The following is an 18,104-nucleotide window of genomic DNA, read 5'->3' as shown; positions in this document are numbered from 1 at the left end:
TCACACATAAAGTCATATTATGAACGAGATTTCATAGAGGTTTTATTTTCCCATATATGGTGGGCGCAAGAAGACAATCCATGGTATGGAGATTTCATCGGATAACTAATTGAAAATTAGCCAGGGCAGGGATGAAACTCTACCGGAGAAACTGAGAAGTAAGTACATCTAAAAAATGCAAAGATACTCCGATCACAGAATGATTCTAGGTAGATTCCTATACGGATCGCCACAAATTTGGCACAAGTAGTAACTATCCTAGTCTTGTTCACAGCTGTGCGCCTGTGTGCCCTATGCTTTCTGTAGAAAATAGGAACGGAGTAAATATGTCGTCGTTCTTTCTTAAGGTATTAACTAGTATACTACTTAACACTAAGGGATGGAGGGAGTAATAGTTAATAGTTGTTATAAAGTTTCAGACTAATTCCGGTATCGTTATAAACCTATGAACACTAAGTGTTCGATGCTCCCTAGAATTTAGCTCACATATATCTTCTGCCAATATGACGCATGCAGCTCCAATTCTGACGCCGTGTAACTGAATGGAGCTGTCTGGCCGCCGGCGTTGTCCAGGAGGGTCAGGTTCTTCCTCATGTCCGTAGTTTTGACATGCATGGCCCTCTCCCAGACATGTGAGCACACATGTTCGTTTGAGCTCTGTCGGTTATTTAGTGGTGTTTTTCTTTTAAAATAAATCAGCAAACAGTATTTTCTACGGTAACTTTTTAGTCATAGAATGAATGCAGGAGCCTGCCTTTATCTACCTCCAAAATTCACGGCTAGAACAGCTTGTGTAACTCATCTTCTTTGTCTCCTGACTCCTGAGCCTGCTGCCTAGACTTCACTCTAGCGGAGTCTAGCCTTGACTATGTTTGTGTTTCTTTGTTTCTCAGTGTTTTTTATATAAAATTCAGTAGGGGTGAACTCCTGTTCGCTAAAAAAAATAATCAAATTGTCAGGTAAGGCTGGCTCAATGCTCAGCACTCCCATTGGAACAAGTGGCCTAAGGGCCCCAGCAAACTTTCATGCCTGAGATGATGAAGTCTCTGCGCGCCTCAAGACTTCTTCCGTTGATCGTCCGTGATGTCTAAAAACTTAGGTTAAAATTAGAGATATTTCACTTGTAGCAAAGCTAAAATGATCTATAGTTTAGAAAATCGAGACAGAACACAGAGAGTAGTATTTGCTGGCACAAATATCAGGCATCTAATTAACATTTATTGGTTGAATCACCCTAATTAACTAGAGCTTATCTGCTAATGATTTGATTAGATAAGCAGCAGCATTTACATTTATCAAAACTCGATGTACTAAGGTGTGTGCTGTGATAGCAACAAGCAAGTCCACATCAATGATTCTGTATATATCTTTAAAAGGGGCTGTTTTGGACTGCTCCACCAACTTTGCTTCACAAACTTCTTTATAGAGCAGTTTTTTAAAAAAAACTTTGGGGTTTCTGAAACTTCCCTTTAAGGACTCTCACAACTACACTTTTTTTCCTGGAGCAAAGTTGTGCGAAGCTGAACTTATTTGATTAAAAAAATATGGAGTCCACGGCTGAAAAAAATAGAGCATAGCAACCCCATACAAGCCTTAATAGTTCAGATACTAGTACAGAAAACTCAGCTAATAGCTTCTTATTAGACTGAGCCACATTTGAATCCTAGGGAAGCTAACCTGTAAGATCTATTGGCTTTTCTATATACATTGTTTACAGCTAGATTTTTCTTTTGAACTATTTAGTTAGACTATTAGTTAGGATGTTTAAATCAATTTATACTAATACTATTCTTTGCTGCTAATAATAACTACCTACTAACTACCTACTACCTCCATATAAGGACACACACACATGTATGGCTACTACCTCGCTATAGTCGCAGCAGTACGTCTTGAGTCGAGGCTTCAGAGCGAGTACGAGGTGAGAGTGAGACGGTGAGAGCATATGGCTGGTGTGCCTTCCCTTACCACAACCTTCCCCGTCCGGCGAGGGGAGCGGCAGCTTGTGTCCCCGGCGAGGCCGACGCCGTACGAGTTCAAGATGCTCTCCGACATCGACGACCAGGACGTCCTCCGTTTCTACCGCTCCGGCGCCTTCTTCTACCGCAGCAACGCCTCCGCCATGGCGGGGCTTGACCCCGTGGAGGTCATCAGGTCCGCCCTCTCGGAGGCGCTCGTGCACTTCTACCCCCTCGCCGGCCGCTTCCGCGAGCTCCGGCCCACGAGGAAGCTCGTGGTGGAGTGCACCGGCGAGGGGGTCGTGTTTGTGGAGGCCGACGCCGACGTCCGCATGGATGACCTCGGCGACTTCCTTGCGCCGCCCGTGCCGTGCTATGACAAGTGGCTGTGCGAACCCGAGTCTCCCACAGCTGATGTCGTCGACCGTCCCCTCCTCTATGTTCAGGTCAATAGCACATACATATTTTAGCTTCTCTAGTTCAAAAAATTTGTTCTAGTTACAAAGAAATATCTAGTTATTTTTTTCTAGTTACAAAGAAAAATCTTATACTGATATTTTTTTTGAACTATATACTCCTTTTGTGTAAGATTTAGATATCGTTTAGGACAACGATACGGTCTTTAAAACACAATTTTAATTAACCTTTTATTTTTATAAAAATATTTAGAAAAAAATAATATATATGTATACTAATCAAAATTTCTATGTATATATACAGAGGGATCGGGACCGTCCATATATATACATAAATTTCTACGTATTTCCTGCTGACTAATCAAAATGTAAGTGCAGGTGACGCGACTGAAGTGTGGTGGCTTCATCTTCGCGTTCCAGATATGCCACTGCATGGCGGACGGCATCGGGACCGTCCAGTTCCTGACGGCACTAACCGAGTTCGTACGGGGCGTGCCGGGTGCGCCCACCGTCCGCCCGGTGTGGGAGCGGGAGCTTCTGACGGCGAGCAGCTGGCCGCCGGAGATCAGCCACGACCACCTGGAGTACGCGCCGCTCCCCGACGCCGCGGGCGACGACAGGGCGGCGGCGAACCCCAGCGACGTGTTCGCGCACCACGCCTTCTTCTTCGGGCCGACCGAGATCGCGGCGATCCGGGCGCAGGCCCCGCCCGCGCTGCGCTCTGCCGTCTCGCGGTTCGACCTCGTCGGCGCCTTCATGTGGCGCTGCCGCACCGCCGCGCTGCACTTCTTCGACCCCGACGACGACGACGCCGCCGCCATCGTCGTCCGGCTCCACATGTTCGTGAACGCCCGCGTCAGGAACCGGAGCCGGCGCCCCGTGCCCAGGGGCTACTACGGCAACGCGTTCGCGTTCGCGGCGGCGTCTGCGCCGGCCGGGGAGCTCTGCCGGAGGCCGTTCCGCTACGCGCTGCAGCTGCTGCTGGAGGCCAAGGCGCGGGCGTCGCGGGAAGGGTACGTGCAGTCGGTGGCCGGCTTCAACGCGGCGCGCAGGAGGCCGCCGTTCCCCAAGGCGCGGACGTACCTCATCTCCGACGTTACTCAGGCGGGGATGCTGGCGGTGGACTTCGGGTGGGGAAGGCCGGTGTACGGAGGGCCGGCCACCATAATGCTGGCCTCGTTCCACCAGGAAGGGAGGAACGAAGCCGGTGAGCCGGGCATCGTCGTGCCGATAAGGCTGCCGGCTCCGGCGATGGAGAGGCTAAAGCGAAACGTCAGGAAGGGACTGGGTGCGCATGTTGACGTCGAAACGAAAACGACTGCGGACGAGACAAACTCAAACATGCACGGTGGCGCTCCTGTTTTGGCGAAACTGTAGTTGTGCTCGTGCGTGTATGCTTGATGATGGGGCAAAAGTGCAGTGGCCAAAAAAAAAAAAATGCAGAGACCAGATAGGGGCACACTGAAACGTGGCTACTACTCGACTACCCATCAGAGGACGAATTAATAAGATTTTCATTTTTTTTAGAACCAGTTCATTAATCAAGGCTCAACAGTTCGTCTTCTTCGCTATACTTTCAGTGAAGTTATATTTGGGGGTTGTTTCATCATAATAATAAATTAACCTCTTGAGGAGGACTAAGAGCATTGTTTCACCATCCGAGTTGAGGTCTTGTTTAGATCAAAAAGTTTTTGGATTGTGACGCTGTAGTACTTTTTGTTTTTATTTGACAAACATTATCCAATTATGGAGTATGTAGGCTTAAAAGATTCGTCTCGCAATTTTACAGTGTGCAATTAGTTTTTTTCATCTATATATTTAATGCTCCATGCATATGTCACAAGCAAGATTCGATCTGACGGAGAATCTTAAAAAGTTTTTTAATTTTGGATGAACTAAATAATGCCTGAAAAGGTGATCTCCGTCGTGGGTGAAGAGGCGACGACCGCCGGTAGGTTCACGTGCTCCACGCGGTCTCCAAGGTGCGAGCGCCGTGCGTGAGCATAATGGACGCCATGGCCACGGCGATCGGGAGCACAACAATGAAGGGTGGCGAGCTTGGCCATTGTTCCTCCAAAACAGTGGTGGTGTTTTGAGTTGCTTGGCGTAGAATTGTGTTGGACTTGGAGCTTAAGTCATGGATGGATTTTGTACGTATGAATATCAGTGTGCAAGGACCGGTTTCTGTATGTGTGTTTTTCTTCTGGGCCCTACTATAACCTATTGGTTCAAGAAAGATAGGTCCAACAAGCCCATCTACATTATGGGCCTACTTGTTTGATATGGGATTTCAAAGAAGGATAAAACTCATGTTTAGTACTGCTCCTCAAGAGGCCTCTAAAATCCCATCAACTCAAGGTGGAGGGCACTGACAGGAGAGAAATAAAAACGGTAATGATAGGGCGTCCGGCCGGACCAGCGACTTAACCAAACACGCATGTTACGTATGTGGGCAGCACTTCGCTTTCTTCGTCTGTCTCTAAGCGCCTCCTCACTCGCTCTTCTCGCGTCGCTCTCCTTCGATCTCGCTGGTCTCGCCATCACCGAGACTGAGGAGCACCGCGCCCGCAGGCTCGTAGAGCGCCCTTGCGCCGCCCGTGCTCCCTCCTCTCCCTCGTGCCGTCGCGCCCTCCACGCGCCCCCACTGTCCCTGCGACCTAACTCCATGCACACCACCAGAGATGAGGATGACGACGGCGGCTCCAACGAAGTAGGTTGTGAAGGGATCTGGATCTGAGACCTCCTCTTCCTCCTCCAGATCTAGATCTGAGCTCTCCCCCTCGTTCTCCTCTAGATCTAGCCCTTCTCCTTCTCTTACTCGTCCTCCTCCTCCTCTCCCCTCTAGATCTGAGGGATGTGGCGGTGGCTGGGGTTTCGGCGAGCTATTGGGGTTTGGATCTCGCTGTGTTGCAATAGTTTTCTTTGGGTGTTGCCAGGGCCGGCTCTATAATTTGAAGGGCCCTTAGGCAAACAAGAAGATAAGGGCCCATCGAATGAGATCATGTCGGTTGTCCACCATCGTTGCCGGTTGCATCGTCTCGCGGTCGCGGTGCCAAAACGAGGTGGTGAGTCTGCGACTTGGTAACTAGCATCAACCGTTGCCGACTCGGTATCCGTTGTTTGCATGTGCATTGATGCCTCGATCAATCGATGGAAGTTTTTAGGATGTGGGAATTTAGGAGAGAATAGGGGCCTTATTTAGTTCGTGATTTTTTTTGGATTTGCCTACTATAGCATTCTTATTTTATTTAGCAATTAGTATCCAATCATAAACTAATTAGGCTTAAAAGATTTCTTTCTCACAAATTATATGTAAAATGTGCAATTAGTTATTTTATTATCTATATTTAATGTTCTATTTATGTGTCTAAAGTTTCGATGTGATGGAACAAAAATAAAATTTTTGAAAACTAAATTTGGCTGAACTAGGAAGCATCAGTGTTTTGGTGCCGGTAAAAAATAAATTGTCCTCTAGTCTCTTGACTTTGCTGCCTATGCTCAATACTTTAAAGTTACATACAACAACAAGAATGAAAAAGACCTACAGTGGGCTTTTAAAGACTTATATGTAGTAGTTATGTCAAATAAAAAAAATTATATATACTAATTACCTATATGGTTTTGGGCCCTCTAGCTCCATGGGCCCGCGGCGGTGCCTGCCCACCCCCTAGAGCCGGGCCTGGGTGTTGCAGAAGGGTTTCAGTTGATGTTGTAGTAGTACTGCTTTTCTTCAAATTACAGCATGTTTTCAGTTGATTCAATCTGCATGTCTGCAGTAGTTGTTGCATGTTGTTGCAGCAGTTGTTTGGTGTTTGTTGTACTATTATGTTCATGGTGTTTCAACATGATGTTTCAACTATTTTTTCTTTGTTGTTGTAATAATATGTTCAAGATGTTTCGATGTCTTCATCCCAATGTCGCAACTATTATCCCTTTATTTGTTTGTTGCAATACGCATGTTCATAGTGTTTCAATAGCTTCAACCTATTGTTGCAGCAGTATTTTCGGTGTTGTTGCAACAACATGTTCATGGTATTTCAGCTGCTTCATCCTACTGTTGTTGTGGCAAAGAGGAGGGGTGAGCTGAGGGATGGTTTGTGGGGGGTGAGCTAGCGCTGGGCGGAGGTGTTGGGGGTGAAACGACCCAGATTTTTCCACGAAGGGGAAAATCCACAGATTCGAATTATAATGTGATAATTCAAAAATTGAACCATCACATTATCATATATCAGCTGTTATCACAGTCATGCATCGTGGAAAAACAAGGTTACAACACATTTACTTTACAACTCTTGGTCAACAAGCCTATTACATCGTTTTTCTAGCGGAAACACACACGAGTCTTTATCAGAGTCGATGTAGCGCGTCAGCGGTGAAGGCTCCTCCTTCACAGGCAATCATCAGAGTCGGTGTAGTTTATCAGCGGGCGTAGCCTTCATCTCCGAACCAAACTTGAGCGCAGGAACGAGACCACCTAATCCTTCTATTCTCCGTAGTTATCGTCATAGATCACGTTCAAAACCTGCTAAACAATTTTCAGTACGATTTGTACTGGCCACTGGCTCCCACCCTATGCTTTTGCGTAGCTTTGTGGTAGGTGGAAATGCAAAGGGTATATCAAGAGGCCTATGTATAGCTGTAGTTTTTCCTATGCAAGTTCATCAATATTTTATAATAATAATTCATCAAGTTTTATTCCATCTCATCCACACATCCATCCATCCATCCCATCACACACATCTCACCACACTCTCACTCTCTAGGCGGCAAGTACGACTCCCGCTCGTGCCTTGCCTCAACGGCCAACGCCGGATCCAACACAAACCCAGGGGAAGGTAGAAAGGACTCCTCTCACTAGTCAAGCGAAGCGGAACATAGGAAAGGTCCATAGCCGAGAAGACGGCATATGTATCGATCGATCAACCAAACTCTGCAGAGGTTTACACTAACCACAAGATCACCATCATCGACGAACCGGCTCGTCTAGGCTGATACCGGGCTGCCTTCCAACTAAATACGATGCCACCCTACCACTCAGGACTGGGGCCATACCGGAGTACCACCGGCATGCTGAGACTGTGAGGCGTAGTACCGGGCCCCCAAAGGTCACTACGCTGTCTTAGGAGGGTGTGGGTCCTCATGCCCGTACCTCCCTACACTATCCGCTATCAACCTAGTAGTAGTGGCACCGCACTAGCTGGTCGTACATCCGTCCCGCACCATAATAAGGCGAGTGGCGTGTAAGGCTTCCTACGAACCGGTTCTCAGAACATCTCAGTCCTTAGGGTAACCGAACAGGACATCTTCACGAGGGGCCAGCCGATGCCCCTCTCGATGGGACACCCGGCTACCCCGTGCTATACAGCACCTCCCATCCCGGTGCTTCGTCCCACGAAGACACTCCACTCCGGGACCTCTCCCTGTCACATGTACCCGCCACAGGTATCTCTCATGGAGAACGCCCAGGTAGCATTCCCCGGCAAGACTTGTCCCAAGACTCGTCGTAAATCCTGCTCGGTCGACTCGACCCTCACCACACACCCAAGACACACGCCAAGATCTCCCCATATCCATTATCCATTTCTTAACCAGTTATCGGCACACGTGCCTTATCCACTCACATCCAATCCTCCACAATGCATCACATCACAGATATAATGCGTAGTAGAAGCAGTAGCAAGTAGTATGCAAGCATCTAACCTAACAGCGGGTGTGCGAGGGTTATAGGTTGCAACAAGGCAATGGCTCACAAGCATTTCTACCATGCAACCTATCATAGTTCATTTGCATAAAAGTAAAGCACTAGCATCTATAATATTGCATGTCTAATAGGATTCTACGAGGTTGGGTGGGACGTGGCACCTGTCGAGTGACATTTCCAAGATCCTCAGTTCACTTGTAGTTGTACTCATCCAAGGTCTTTCTCCTATCTGCATGTCCTTCCTGCGACTGGTTCCGATTCGATCATCGCTAACCGAAGCAACTACCTCGTAAACGACAAACAAGGCGAAACAATCAAACCACTAGACCTCGAAAGACAGCGAAAAGAGACGAAGAACACTGAAGAACAACTACACTAAAAGAGCACCGAAAGGATAATGACTTAGCCCTCTCGGTGGATGCCCGATCCCTGGGCTAAAAGAAATGAGAATGGTTGTTTACTAAGTACAAGCTGGAGTCTTCGCCTAGCCGTTACTTCCCGGGTCGATCGTGTCGACCTGTACGGCTTTAATAACAAAGGCGTAGACCCTAACTTATTCTAAGTAAACACCACGGCTTACGGTCTTCCGATCCAAGTGTCATAGAGATCGACGGGAATCGAAAAGACTACAAGCACGAGAAGTTCCGGTCTCTCTCAACCCATACGCCTTTGCAGTTGGCGAGAGCCAAGAGAGGGTGGAACAAAGAGAGAAGAAAAGGGGAGTGGTCTACTCCTTCCAATCCACTTGCCATGGTAAGAGACGGGGTATCAGAAAGAGTGACACACTAGAACATGAGTGCTTAAACTACTTGTAGGGTACCACGACCTAGGTACACTGAATGCACTAAGACATCCCTAGGGTTCTTAGCAGTGCGGTTGTCACCACGAGAACCAAGGAAATGCTACGGTCGAATAGGTACAAGCATACAAGAGTTTAAACACAAAGAACCAAAAAGGCGGGAAAAGACACGGGTTTCACTTCCCATTGATCCACTTGCCATAGCGACGGCGGGAATCACAGAATTGGAAACAAAACATTAAACAAGCAAAAGGGCTCAATCCACATATTACTGGATCGACGGGGATTGAGAACAAGAGAGAAGAAGAACGAATCACACTCTTTCAACCAACTTGCCATGGAACAAACGACAGTTGGAGAAATAAACACGACCCCACGAACTACACCAACTCATATCACCTCGCGACCTAGGTGCTTCTAAATCGGCACAAGGCCATTTCTATAGTTCCAGGCAATGTGGTTGTCACTGCGGGAACTACAGGAAATGCCCGAGTCTAGGTGGCATAGGCATATGAGACGGATAAGATAAACATGCGAGAAGCAAGGTAAAGCCTGATGACCATGGCGAGGCGACTCGCGGCCATGAGCTCCACCTAACGAGTTGGCTTCCGACTGTTCCACAAGGTTGCTCCTAATCTGTATCCCACTAGACTAGATCACAGAGGACTCGAAGGTGCGGGTAAGAACCGCGTCGTTATGAATGTCGAGTCCGCAATGATCAAACCCTAGGGACGGGGATAGGAGCCAACAACCGTAGTTCAACAAAGTCAACTAAACACGAGGAATGCGTTACGCTCGGCATCGCGATCACGGCGGGACGGACCCACGATCGAAATGGTCGAACGCACTACCATTTCCCTAACCGGCTCGAAGGCACGGTCCAATGACAAATAACACAAGATCAGCGACAACACGAGAGAAAGGACTTGCTTGGCATTACGGCCATGGCGAGACAAACTCGCGATCGCAACGTCCAAACACATCACTCTCTCAACCGGCTCGACGGCACGGTCCACAGACACGACAAATACGCAAGGAACCACGCCTCGATCATTAATAACACAAAGGCACTATAACAACCCGGAGTAGCACATTTCCATAGCGACCAAAAGAGATAGAGATAGATAAATAAATAATTAGACTGGCGCGAAGGCACGACACAGGCATGGATATGGTTAAATCATGTAACAAGTTTATACAATGATACGAGAAAGGACAAGGGTTTTGCCGACGTCGGAGACGATGTCGGCTAGGTTCAAGGTTCAACCTTGCTGACCACGAGGAAGGCGTAGACTAGCTGCAAGCCTGCTGCTGGCCGGGATGTGCAGCAGGCATCGGGAAGGCGTCGCATCTTCGGCAAAACACAACGAGGCCACTGTTTCCCTGCACAGTGGATGAATCGCGGCACGAAGGCCGGTCTCAGCAAGGTGAACGCAAGAAGGGGAAATCTTCGGTCTTGGCGAGGCTCACCGGTGCTGACGGCGCCACGGGCTCGGCGAGGGCGCGGTGGTCGATGGGGAGCTCCGGGCGGCGTCGCGAGCTCTGGGGGCGGAGCGGTCGGCGTGGCCGAGGACGAGGCGCGGCTGCGACGGGCTCGCCACGGGCTTGGTCCGTGGCGTCGCGGTTGCAGGCGATGTCGACGTCGCGAGCGCAGAGCGAACCGGTGGCGGAGACGGTGCCACGGCAGCACAGCTTCGGGACGAGGCCATGGCGCGGTCGTGGGTGGCTTCGGTGTGGTCGTGCTCTGTGACGTCCGCGGCGAGCTCGTCGGCGAGGTGACGCAGTGGCGCTGGGCGGAGGGAGAAGGAGCAGAGGGAGGTGACTTGCGGCCGCTGGATCGCGGATGCTCCAAGCAGCCGCGTGCTCGCGCAGAGTGGCCGTGGCGAGGCTCGGGCGCAGGGGAAGGGGCGCGGGGGCGAGGTCGCGGCCACGGTCGCCGGGGTTCGGCCGGTTGACGTCGTCGCTGCCGTGTCGTGGTGGTTCGTCGTGGCGCCGGAGGTGGAGGTCGAGTTCGCAGCGCGGCGGCGCTGCTTGGGAGCAGAGGAGAAAGGGGAGGGCGGTGGCGTCGCGGGGAAGAAGAGGAGAGCGGCGGCTCGGGCTCTTATAGCGCGGGCGCTAGGGCTTCGGGGTAGGGCGACCATCCTCGGCGTCCGTGCCGTGGGCGGGCCGCGTGGCGTGAATCGCGGGGCGCGCGTCGAGGGGAGAGGGGCAGGTGCGCGCAGAGGCACGGGTGCAGGGGGCGCGGGCGCGCCTCTGTCCACCCTGGAGCGGTGGCGGCGGCGCCTAAGGAGCAGCTGCTCCCTAGGGTTCAGGTGAGGGCGCGCCTGGTGGGCTGGGCCGCGCGCGGGATGGGCTAGGCGGTGCACTTGCGAGCTGGGCTGGCGGCGGCGCCTGTTGGGCCGAGGCAAGGAGGGGGGTAGGGAGCAGGCCAGCTGGGCCGCGAGAAGAAATGGAGGGAGATTCGGCCCAAGAGAAATGAAAAAGGAAATCCTCCATTTATGAGCAAGGGAATTTGAGGGAGATTCAAATATATAGATATGGAATCGGACTCGAAGGAATACGATAGAGATTCGAGAGGACTTTGCTACGGATTTGTGCACTCCAAACCCTAATTAAGACTCAACTCCAAATCGACTCACGAACAAAGGCACTCGTCTACAAACAAATCTTTATGTATGCCACGATTTGTTAGCGAGTTAGGATCGAGTTAGACCTAAAAACTATATGCTTCACACGATTAGAGGAAAATTTTTAAAAAGCTCGTATTTTTGGTTTTCGTAAAAAATCTGGGATGTTACAGTCCATCCTCCTTACAGGAATCTCGTCCCCAAGATTAAGACGTTGCTCGGTTGGTGAAGAGGCGAGGGTGTCGTTCCCAAAGCTTTTCTTATTTCTGAGTTGTTTCACTTTCAGTATGATCGCTCCAAAAACCTTTTCCAAAATGGGAGTGAGTCATGTTCCGGGTATATCCAAGGCTCAGTCGTGGGTGTTGGGTATCCAAAATTCGCACCGGGTTTATGAACATCTAGCTCTCAAAGTGTGCAGGGCAGGCTTAAACATAGCTAGGGTTGTTGGCTTTCACATTTGTTTTTCATGCATCACTTTTTGCAAAAAGCTTTTGAGAGAAAGATTTTTCAGAAAAACAGGCTTCAAAAATAGAGTGAAGGCGCTTTTACAAAGTCAAGTTTTTGAGACTTCAAAATGAAGAGAGCTTTTGAAGAGGGTTGAAATTGATGCAAGTTTTGAAAACCGAATCTTTTGATATATTCTTTTTGAGTGATTTCAATCAGGAGGGTTGAAACTCATTTATTTTATTATTATTTTATTATTATTTTTTATTTTTTTTTTAAACTTGTAAGTTCTTTCTATTTTTGCTAAAAAATTTTCTTTGAAAGGTTGCAACAAAATCTTTTCGCAACAATTTATTTTAGTTAATAAATCAGTTAGAGATTTTTTTAAGGTAAGGTTGATTTTTGAAAGGAATTTGGCTCTCGAGGTAAAATCAAGGCCTTTAAAACAAAACTGAGCCAAAATCTTTGGTTGAAAATCCACTTTGTTGGTTGAAGGCAAAACTTTTTATTTTCAGAAGAGGGTTGGTGACACCTTTTGAAAGATAACTTATTTTTAAATCATTTCATAAAAAGAGTTTGAATGAAATTGAGTTGAGAAGGGAGTTAAAGTTGCTTTCTTTTTAAAAAGGAAAACCATAAGAGAGTTTTGAAACACTTTTCCATTTGAAACCAAGATGTTTTTGTAAAAGAGGGAAACTTTTTCAACCAAAAAAGGAGGCAATTTTGAAGATATGTTTTGTTGAAAGCCGAAAGTTGTTTTGAAACAGATGGGCAAAACATGATGCATCAGCTTTACCTTACTTTTAAGTCAGTTAGTCAAGGTCACTTATCTAGTCTCGGGACGGTCTTAGGTTTAGCCGACTAGGTTGAACGGGATCCAGAGTCTTTCCCGCATAAAACAAGTTCTATGACCTACACTCAGACAACAAGAAGCAGAAGAAATGCAACAACATAAGACCCAAGCACTCAAACAACATTACCACTCCTAATGCATAGTGTTGACTTGAGGCGACTCTCAGACCTTCAAAGTCTCACACAACTATCGATCTAGCGTGGGCGGGTATGGGAAAAGATTCCAACGGTCAACTTTATGAAATAGGAAGTCAGTTAGTAGCAGAATTCAAGGCGGAGGGGGAAAACAAGTGTTAGCACCTATAACTCTACAAAAGATAGAATGTTTGGCTTCTAAACTAGTTTTTGGTACTAATGGTCTCGTCCTAGGGTCAAGTATGGCTCTGATACCAACTGAAACGACCCAGATTTTTCCACGAAGGGGAAAATCCACAGATTCGAATTATAATGTGATAATTCAAAAATTGAACCATCACATTATCATATATCAGCTGTTATCACAGTCATGCATCGTGGAAAAACAAGGTTACAACACATTTACTTTACAACTCTTGGTCAACAAGCCTATTACATCGTTTTTCTAGCGGAAACACACACGAGTCTTTATCAGAGTCGATGTAGCGCGTCAGCGGTGAAGGCTCCTCCTTCACAGGCAATCATCAGAGTCGGTGTAGTTTATCAGCGGGCGTAGCCTTCATCTCCGAACCAAACTTGAGCGCAGGAACGAGACCACCTAATCCTTCTATTCTCCGTAGTTATCGTCATAGATCACGTTCAAAACCTGCTAAACAATTTTCAGTACGATTTGTACTGGCCACTGGCTCCCACCCTATGCTTTTGCGTAGCTTTGTGGTAGGTGGAAATGCAAAGGGTATATCAAGAGGCCTATGTATAGCTGTAGTTTTTCCTATGCAAGTTCATCAATATTTTATAATAATAATTCATCAAGTTTTATTCCATCTCATCCACACATCCATCCATCCATCCCATCACACACATCTCACCACACTCTCACTCTCTAGGCGGCAAGTACGACTCCCGCTCGTGCCTTGCCTCAACGGCCAACGCCGGATCCAACACAAACCCAGGGGAAGGTAGAAAGGACTCCTCTCACTAGTCAAGCGAAGCGGAACATAGGAAAGGTCCATAGCCGAGAAGACGGCATATGTATCGATCGATCAACCAAACTCTGCAGAGGTTTACACTAACCACAAGATCACCATCATCGACGAACCGGCTCGTCTAGGCTGATACCGGGCTGCCTTCCAACTAAATACGATGCCACCCTACCACTCAGGACTGGGGCCATACCGGAGTACCACCGGCATGCTGAGACTGTGAGGCGTAGTACCGGGCCCCCAAAGGTCACTACGCTGTCTTAGGAGGGTGTGGGTCCTCATGCCCGTACCTCCCTACACTATCCGCTATCAACCTAGTAGTAGTGGCACCGCACTAGCTGGTCGTACATCCGTCCCGCACCATAATAAGGCGAGTGGCGTGTAAGGCTTCCTACGAACCGGTTCTCAGAACATCTCAGTCCTTAGGGTAACCGAACAGGACATCTTCACGAGGGGCCAGCCGATGCCCCTCTCGATGGGACACCCGGCTACCCCGTGCTATACAGCACCTCCCATCCCGGTGCTTCGTCCCACGAAGACACTCCACTCCGGGACCTCTCCCTGTCACATGTACCCGCCACAGGTATCTCTCATGGAGAACGCCCAGGTAGCATTCCCCGGCAAGACTTGTCCCAAGACTCGTCGTAAATCCTGCTCGGTCGACTCGACCCTCACCACACACCCAAGACACACGCCAAGATCTCCCCATATCCATTATCCATTTCTTAACCAGTTATCGGCACACGTGCCTTATCCACTCACATCCAATCCTCCACAATGCATCACATCACAGATATAATGCGTAGTAGAAGCAGTAGCAAGTAGTATGCAAGCATCTAACCTAACAGCGGGTGTGCGAGGGTTATAGGTTGCAACAAGGCAATGGCTCACAAGCATTTCTACCATGCAACCTATCATAGTTCATTTGCATAAAAGTAAAGCACTAGCATCTATAATATTGCATGTCTAATAGGATTCTACGAGGTTGGGTGGGACGTGGCACCTGTCGAGTGACATTTCCAAGATCCTCAGTTCACTTGTAGTTGTACTCATCCAAGGTCTTTCTCCTATCTGCATGTCCTTCCTGCGACTGGTTCCGATTCGATCATCGCTAACCGAAGCAACTACCTCGTAAACAACAAACAAGGCGAAACAATCAAACCACTAGACCTCGAAAGACAGCGAAAAGAGACGAAGAACACTGAAGAACAACTACACTAAAAGAGCACCGAAAGGATAATGACTTAGCCCTCTCGGTGGATGCCCGATCCCTGGGCTAAAAGAAATGAGAATGGTTGTTTACTAAGTACAAGCTGGAGTCTTCGCCTAGCCGTTACTTCCCGGGTCGATCGTGTCGACCTGTACGGCTTTAATAACAAAGGCGTAGACCCTAACTTATTCTAAGTAAACACCACGGCTTACGGTCTTCCGATCCAAGTGTCATAGAGATCGACGGGAATCGAAAAGACTACAAGCACGAGAAGTTCCGGTCTCTCTCAACCCATACGCCTTTGCAGTTGGCGAGAGCCAAGAGAGGGTGGAACAAAGAGAGAAGAAAAGGGGAGTGGTCTACTCCTTCCAATCCACTTGCCATGGTAAGAGACGGGGTATCAGAAAGAGTGACACACTAGAACATGAGTGCTTAAACTACTTGTAGGGTACCACGACCTAGGTACACTGAATGCACTAAGACATCCCTAGGGTTCTTAGCAGTGCGGTTGTCACCACGAGAACCAAGGAAATGCTACGGTCGAATAGGTACAAGCATACAAGAGTTTAAACACAAAGATCCAAAAAGGCGGGAAAAGACACGGGTTTCACTTCCCATTGATCCACTTGCCATAGCGACGGCGGGAATCACAGAATTGGAAACAAAACATTAAACAAGCAAAAGGGCTCAATCCACATATTACTGGATCGACGGGGATTGAGAACAAGAGAGAAGAAGAACGAATCACACTCTTTCAACCAACTTGCCATGGAACAAACGACAGTTGGAGAAATAAACACGACCCCACGAACTACACCAACTCATATCACCTCGCGACCTAGGTGCTTCTAAATCGGCACAAGGCCATTTCTATAGTTCCAGGCAATGTGGTTGTCACTGCGGGAACTACAGGAAATGCCCGAGTCTAGGTGGCATAGGCATATGAGACGGATAAGATAAACATGCGAGAAGCAAGGTAAAGCCTGATGACCATGGCGAGGCGACTCGCGGCCATGAGCTCCACCTAACGAGTTGGCTTCCGACTGTTCCACAAGGTTGCTCCTAATCTGTATCCCACTAGACTAGATCACAGAGGACTCGAAGGTGCGGGTAAGAACCGCGTCGTTATGAATGTCGAGTCCGCAATGATCAAACCCTAGGGACGGGGATAGGAGCCAACAACCGTAGTTCAACAAAGTCAACTAAACACGAGGAATGCGTTACGCTCGGCATCGCGATCACGGCGGGACGGACCCACGATCGAAATGGTCGAACGCACTACCATTTCCCTAACCGGCTCGAAGGCACGGTCCAATGACAAATAACACAAGATCAGCGACAACACGAGAGAAAGGACTTGCTTGGCATTACGGCCATGGCGAGACAAACTCGCGATCGCAACGTCCAAACACATCACTCTCTCAACCGGCTCGACGGCACGGTCCACAGACACGACAAATACGCAAGGAACCACGCCTCGATCATTAATAACACAAAGGCACTATAACAACCCGGAGTAGCACATTTCCATAGCGACCAAAAGAGATAGAGATAGATAAATAAATAATTAGACTGGCGCGAAGGCACGACACAGGCATGGATATGGTTAAATCATGTAACAAGTTTATACAATGATACGAGAAAGGACAAGGGTTTTGCCGACGTCGGAGACGATGTCGGCTAGGTTCAAGGTTCAACCTTGCTGACCACGAGGAAGGCGTAGACTAGCTGCAAGCCTGCTGCTGGCCGGGATGTGCAGCAGGCATCGGGAAGGCGTCGCATCTTCGGCAAAACACAACGAGGCCACTGTTTCCCTGCACAGTGGATGAATCGCGGCACGAAGGCCGGTCTCAGCAAGGTGAACGCAAGAAGGGGAAATCTTCGGTCTTGGCGAGGCTCACCGGTGCTGACGGCGCCACGGGCTCGGCGAGGGCGCGGTGGTCGATGGGGAGCTCCGGGCGGCGTCGCGAGCTCTGGGGGCGGAGCGGTCGGCGTGGCCGAGGACGAGGCGCGGCTGCGACGGGCTCGCCACGGGCTTGGTCCGTGGCGTCGCGGTTGCAGGCGATGTCGACGTCGCGAGCGCAGAGCGAACCGGTGGCGGAGACGGTGCCACGGCAGCACAGCTTCGGGACGAGGCCATGGCGCGGTCGTGGGTGGCTTCGGTGTGGTCGTGCTCTGTGACGTCCGCGGCGAGCTCGTCGGCGAGGTGACGCAGTGGCGCTGGGCGGAGGGAGAAGGAGCAGAGGGAGGTGACTTGCGGCCGCTGGATCGCGGATGCTCCAAGCAGCCGCGTGCTCGCGCAGAGTGGCCGTGGCGAGGCTCGGGCGCAGGGGAAGGGGCGCGGGGGCGAGGTCGCGGCCACGGTCGCCGGGGTTCGGCCGGTTGACGTCGTCGCTGCCGTGTCGTGGTGGTTCGTCGTGGCGCCGGAGGTGGAGGTCGAGTTCGCAGCGCGGCGGCGCTGCTTGGGAGCAGAGGAGAAAGGGGAGGGCGGTGGCGTCGCGGGGAAGAAGAGGAGAGCGGCGGCTCGGGCTCTTATAGCGCGGGCGCTAGGGCTTCGGGGTAGGGCGACCATCCTCGGCGTCCGTGCCGTGGGCGGGCCGCGTGGCGTGAATCGCGGGGCGCGCGTCGAGGGGAGAGGGGCAGGTGCGCGCAGAGGCACGGGTGCAGGGGGCGCGGGCGCGCCTCTGTCCACCCCGGAGCGGTGGCGGCGGCGCCTAAGGAGCAGCTGCTCCCTAGGGTTCAGGTGAGGGCGCGCCTGGTGGGCTGGGCCGCGCGCGGGATGGGCTAGGCGGTGCACTTGCGAGCTGGGCTGGCGGCGGCGCCTGTTGGGCCGAGGCAAGGAGGGGGGTAGGGAGCAGGCCAGCTGGGCCGCGAGAAGAAATGGAGGGAGATTCGGCCCAAGAGAAATGAAAAAGGAAATCCTCCATTTATGAGCAAGGGAATTTGAGGGAGATTCAAATATATAGATATGGAATCGGA

At 49.8% G+C, this 18,104-nt stretch overlaps 1 protein-coding gene and 2 long non-coding RNA genes across 3 annotated transcripts; 1 reads left to right on the top strand and 2 right to left on the bottom strand.

Annotated features, from left to right (window-relative positions):
* LOC8067702 (benzyl alcohol O-benzoyltransferase) lies at positions 1,946 to 3,751 on the top strand. Its single transcript, XM_021449908.1, has 3 exons — positions 1,946 to 2,404; positions 2,753 to 2,884; positions 3,317 to 3,751. The coding sequence occupies exons 1-3, from the start codon at positions 1,946 to 1,948 to the stop codon at positions 3,749 to 3,751; spliced, it is 1,026 nt and encodes a 341-aa protein (XP_021305583.1).
* LOC110431369 lies at positions 9,992 to 10,466 on the bottom strand. Its single transcript, XR_002448868.1, has 2 exons — positions 10,345 to 10,466; positions 9,992 to 10,257 (listed from the first exon to the last, which is right to left on the bottom strand). It is a non-coding gene; the product is annotated as an uncharacterized LOC110431369 (long non-coding RNA).
* On the bottom strand, positions 16,674 to 17,148 carry LOC110431373. The gene is made up of 2 exons (XR_002448871.1): positions 17,027 to 17,148; positions 16,674 to 16,939 (listed from the first exon to the last, which is right to left on the bottom strand). It is a non-coding gene; the product is annotated as an uncharacterized LOC110431373 (long non-coding RNA).

This window comes from Sorghum bicolor, chromosome 10 (genome assembly GCF_000003195.3).
Source record: "Sorghum bicolor cultivar BTx623 chromosome 10, Sorghum_bicolor_NCBIv3, whole genome shotgun sequence".
NCBI classification, from domain to species: domain Eukaryota; kingdom Viridiplantae; phylum Streptophyta; class Magnoliopsida; order Poales; family Poaceae; genus Sorghum; species Sorghum bicolor.
The sequence above is the reverse complement of the archived record's forward strand: the minus strand, read 5'-3'. Positions and strand labels throughout refer to the sequence as shown.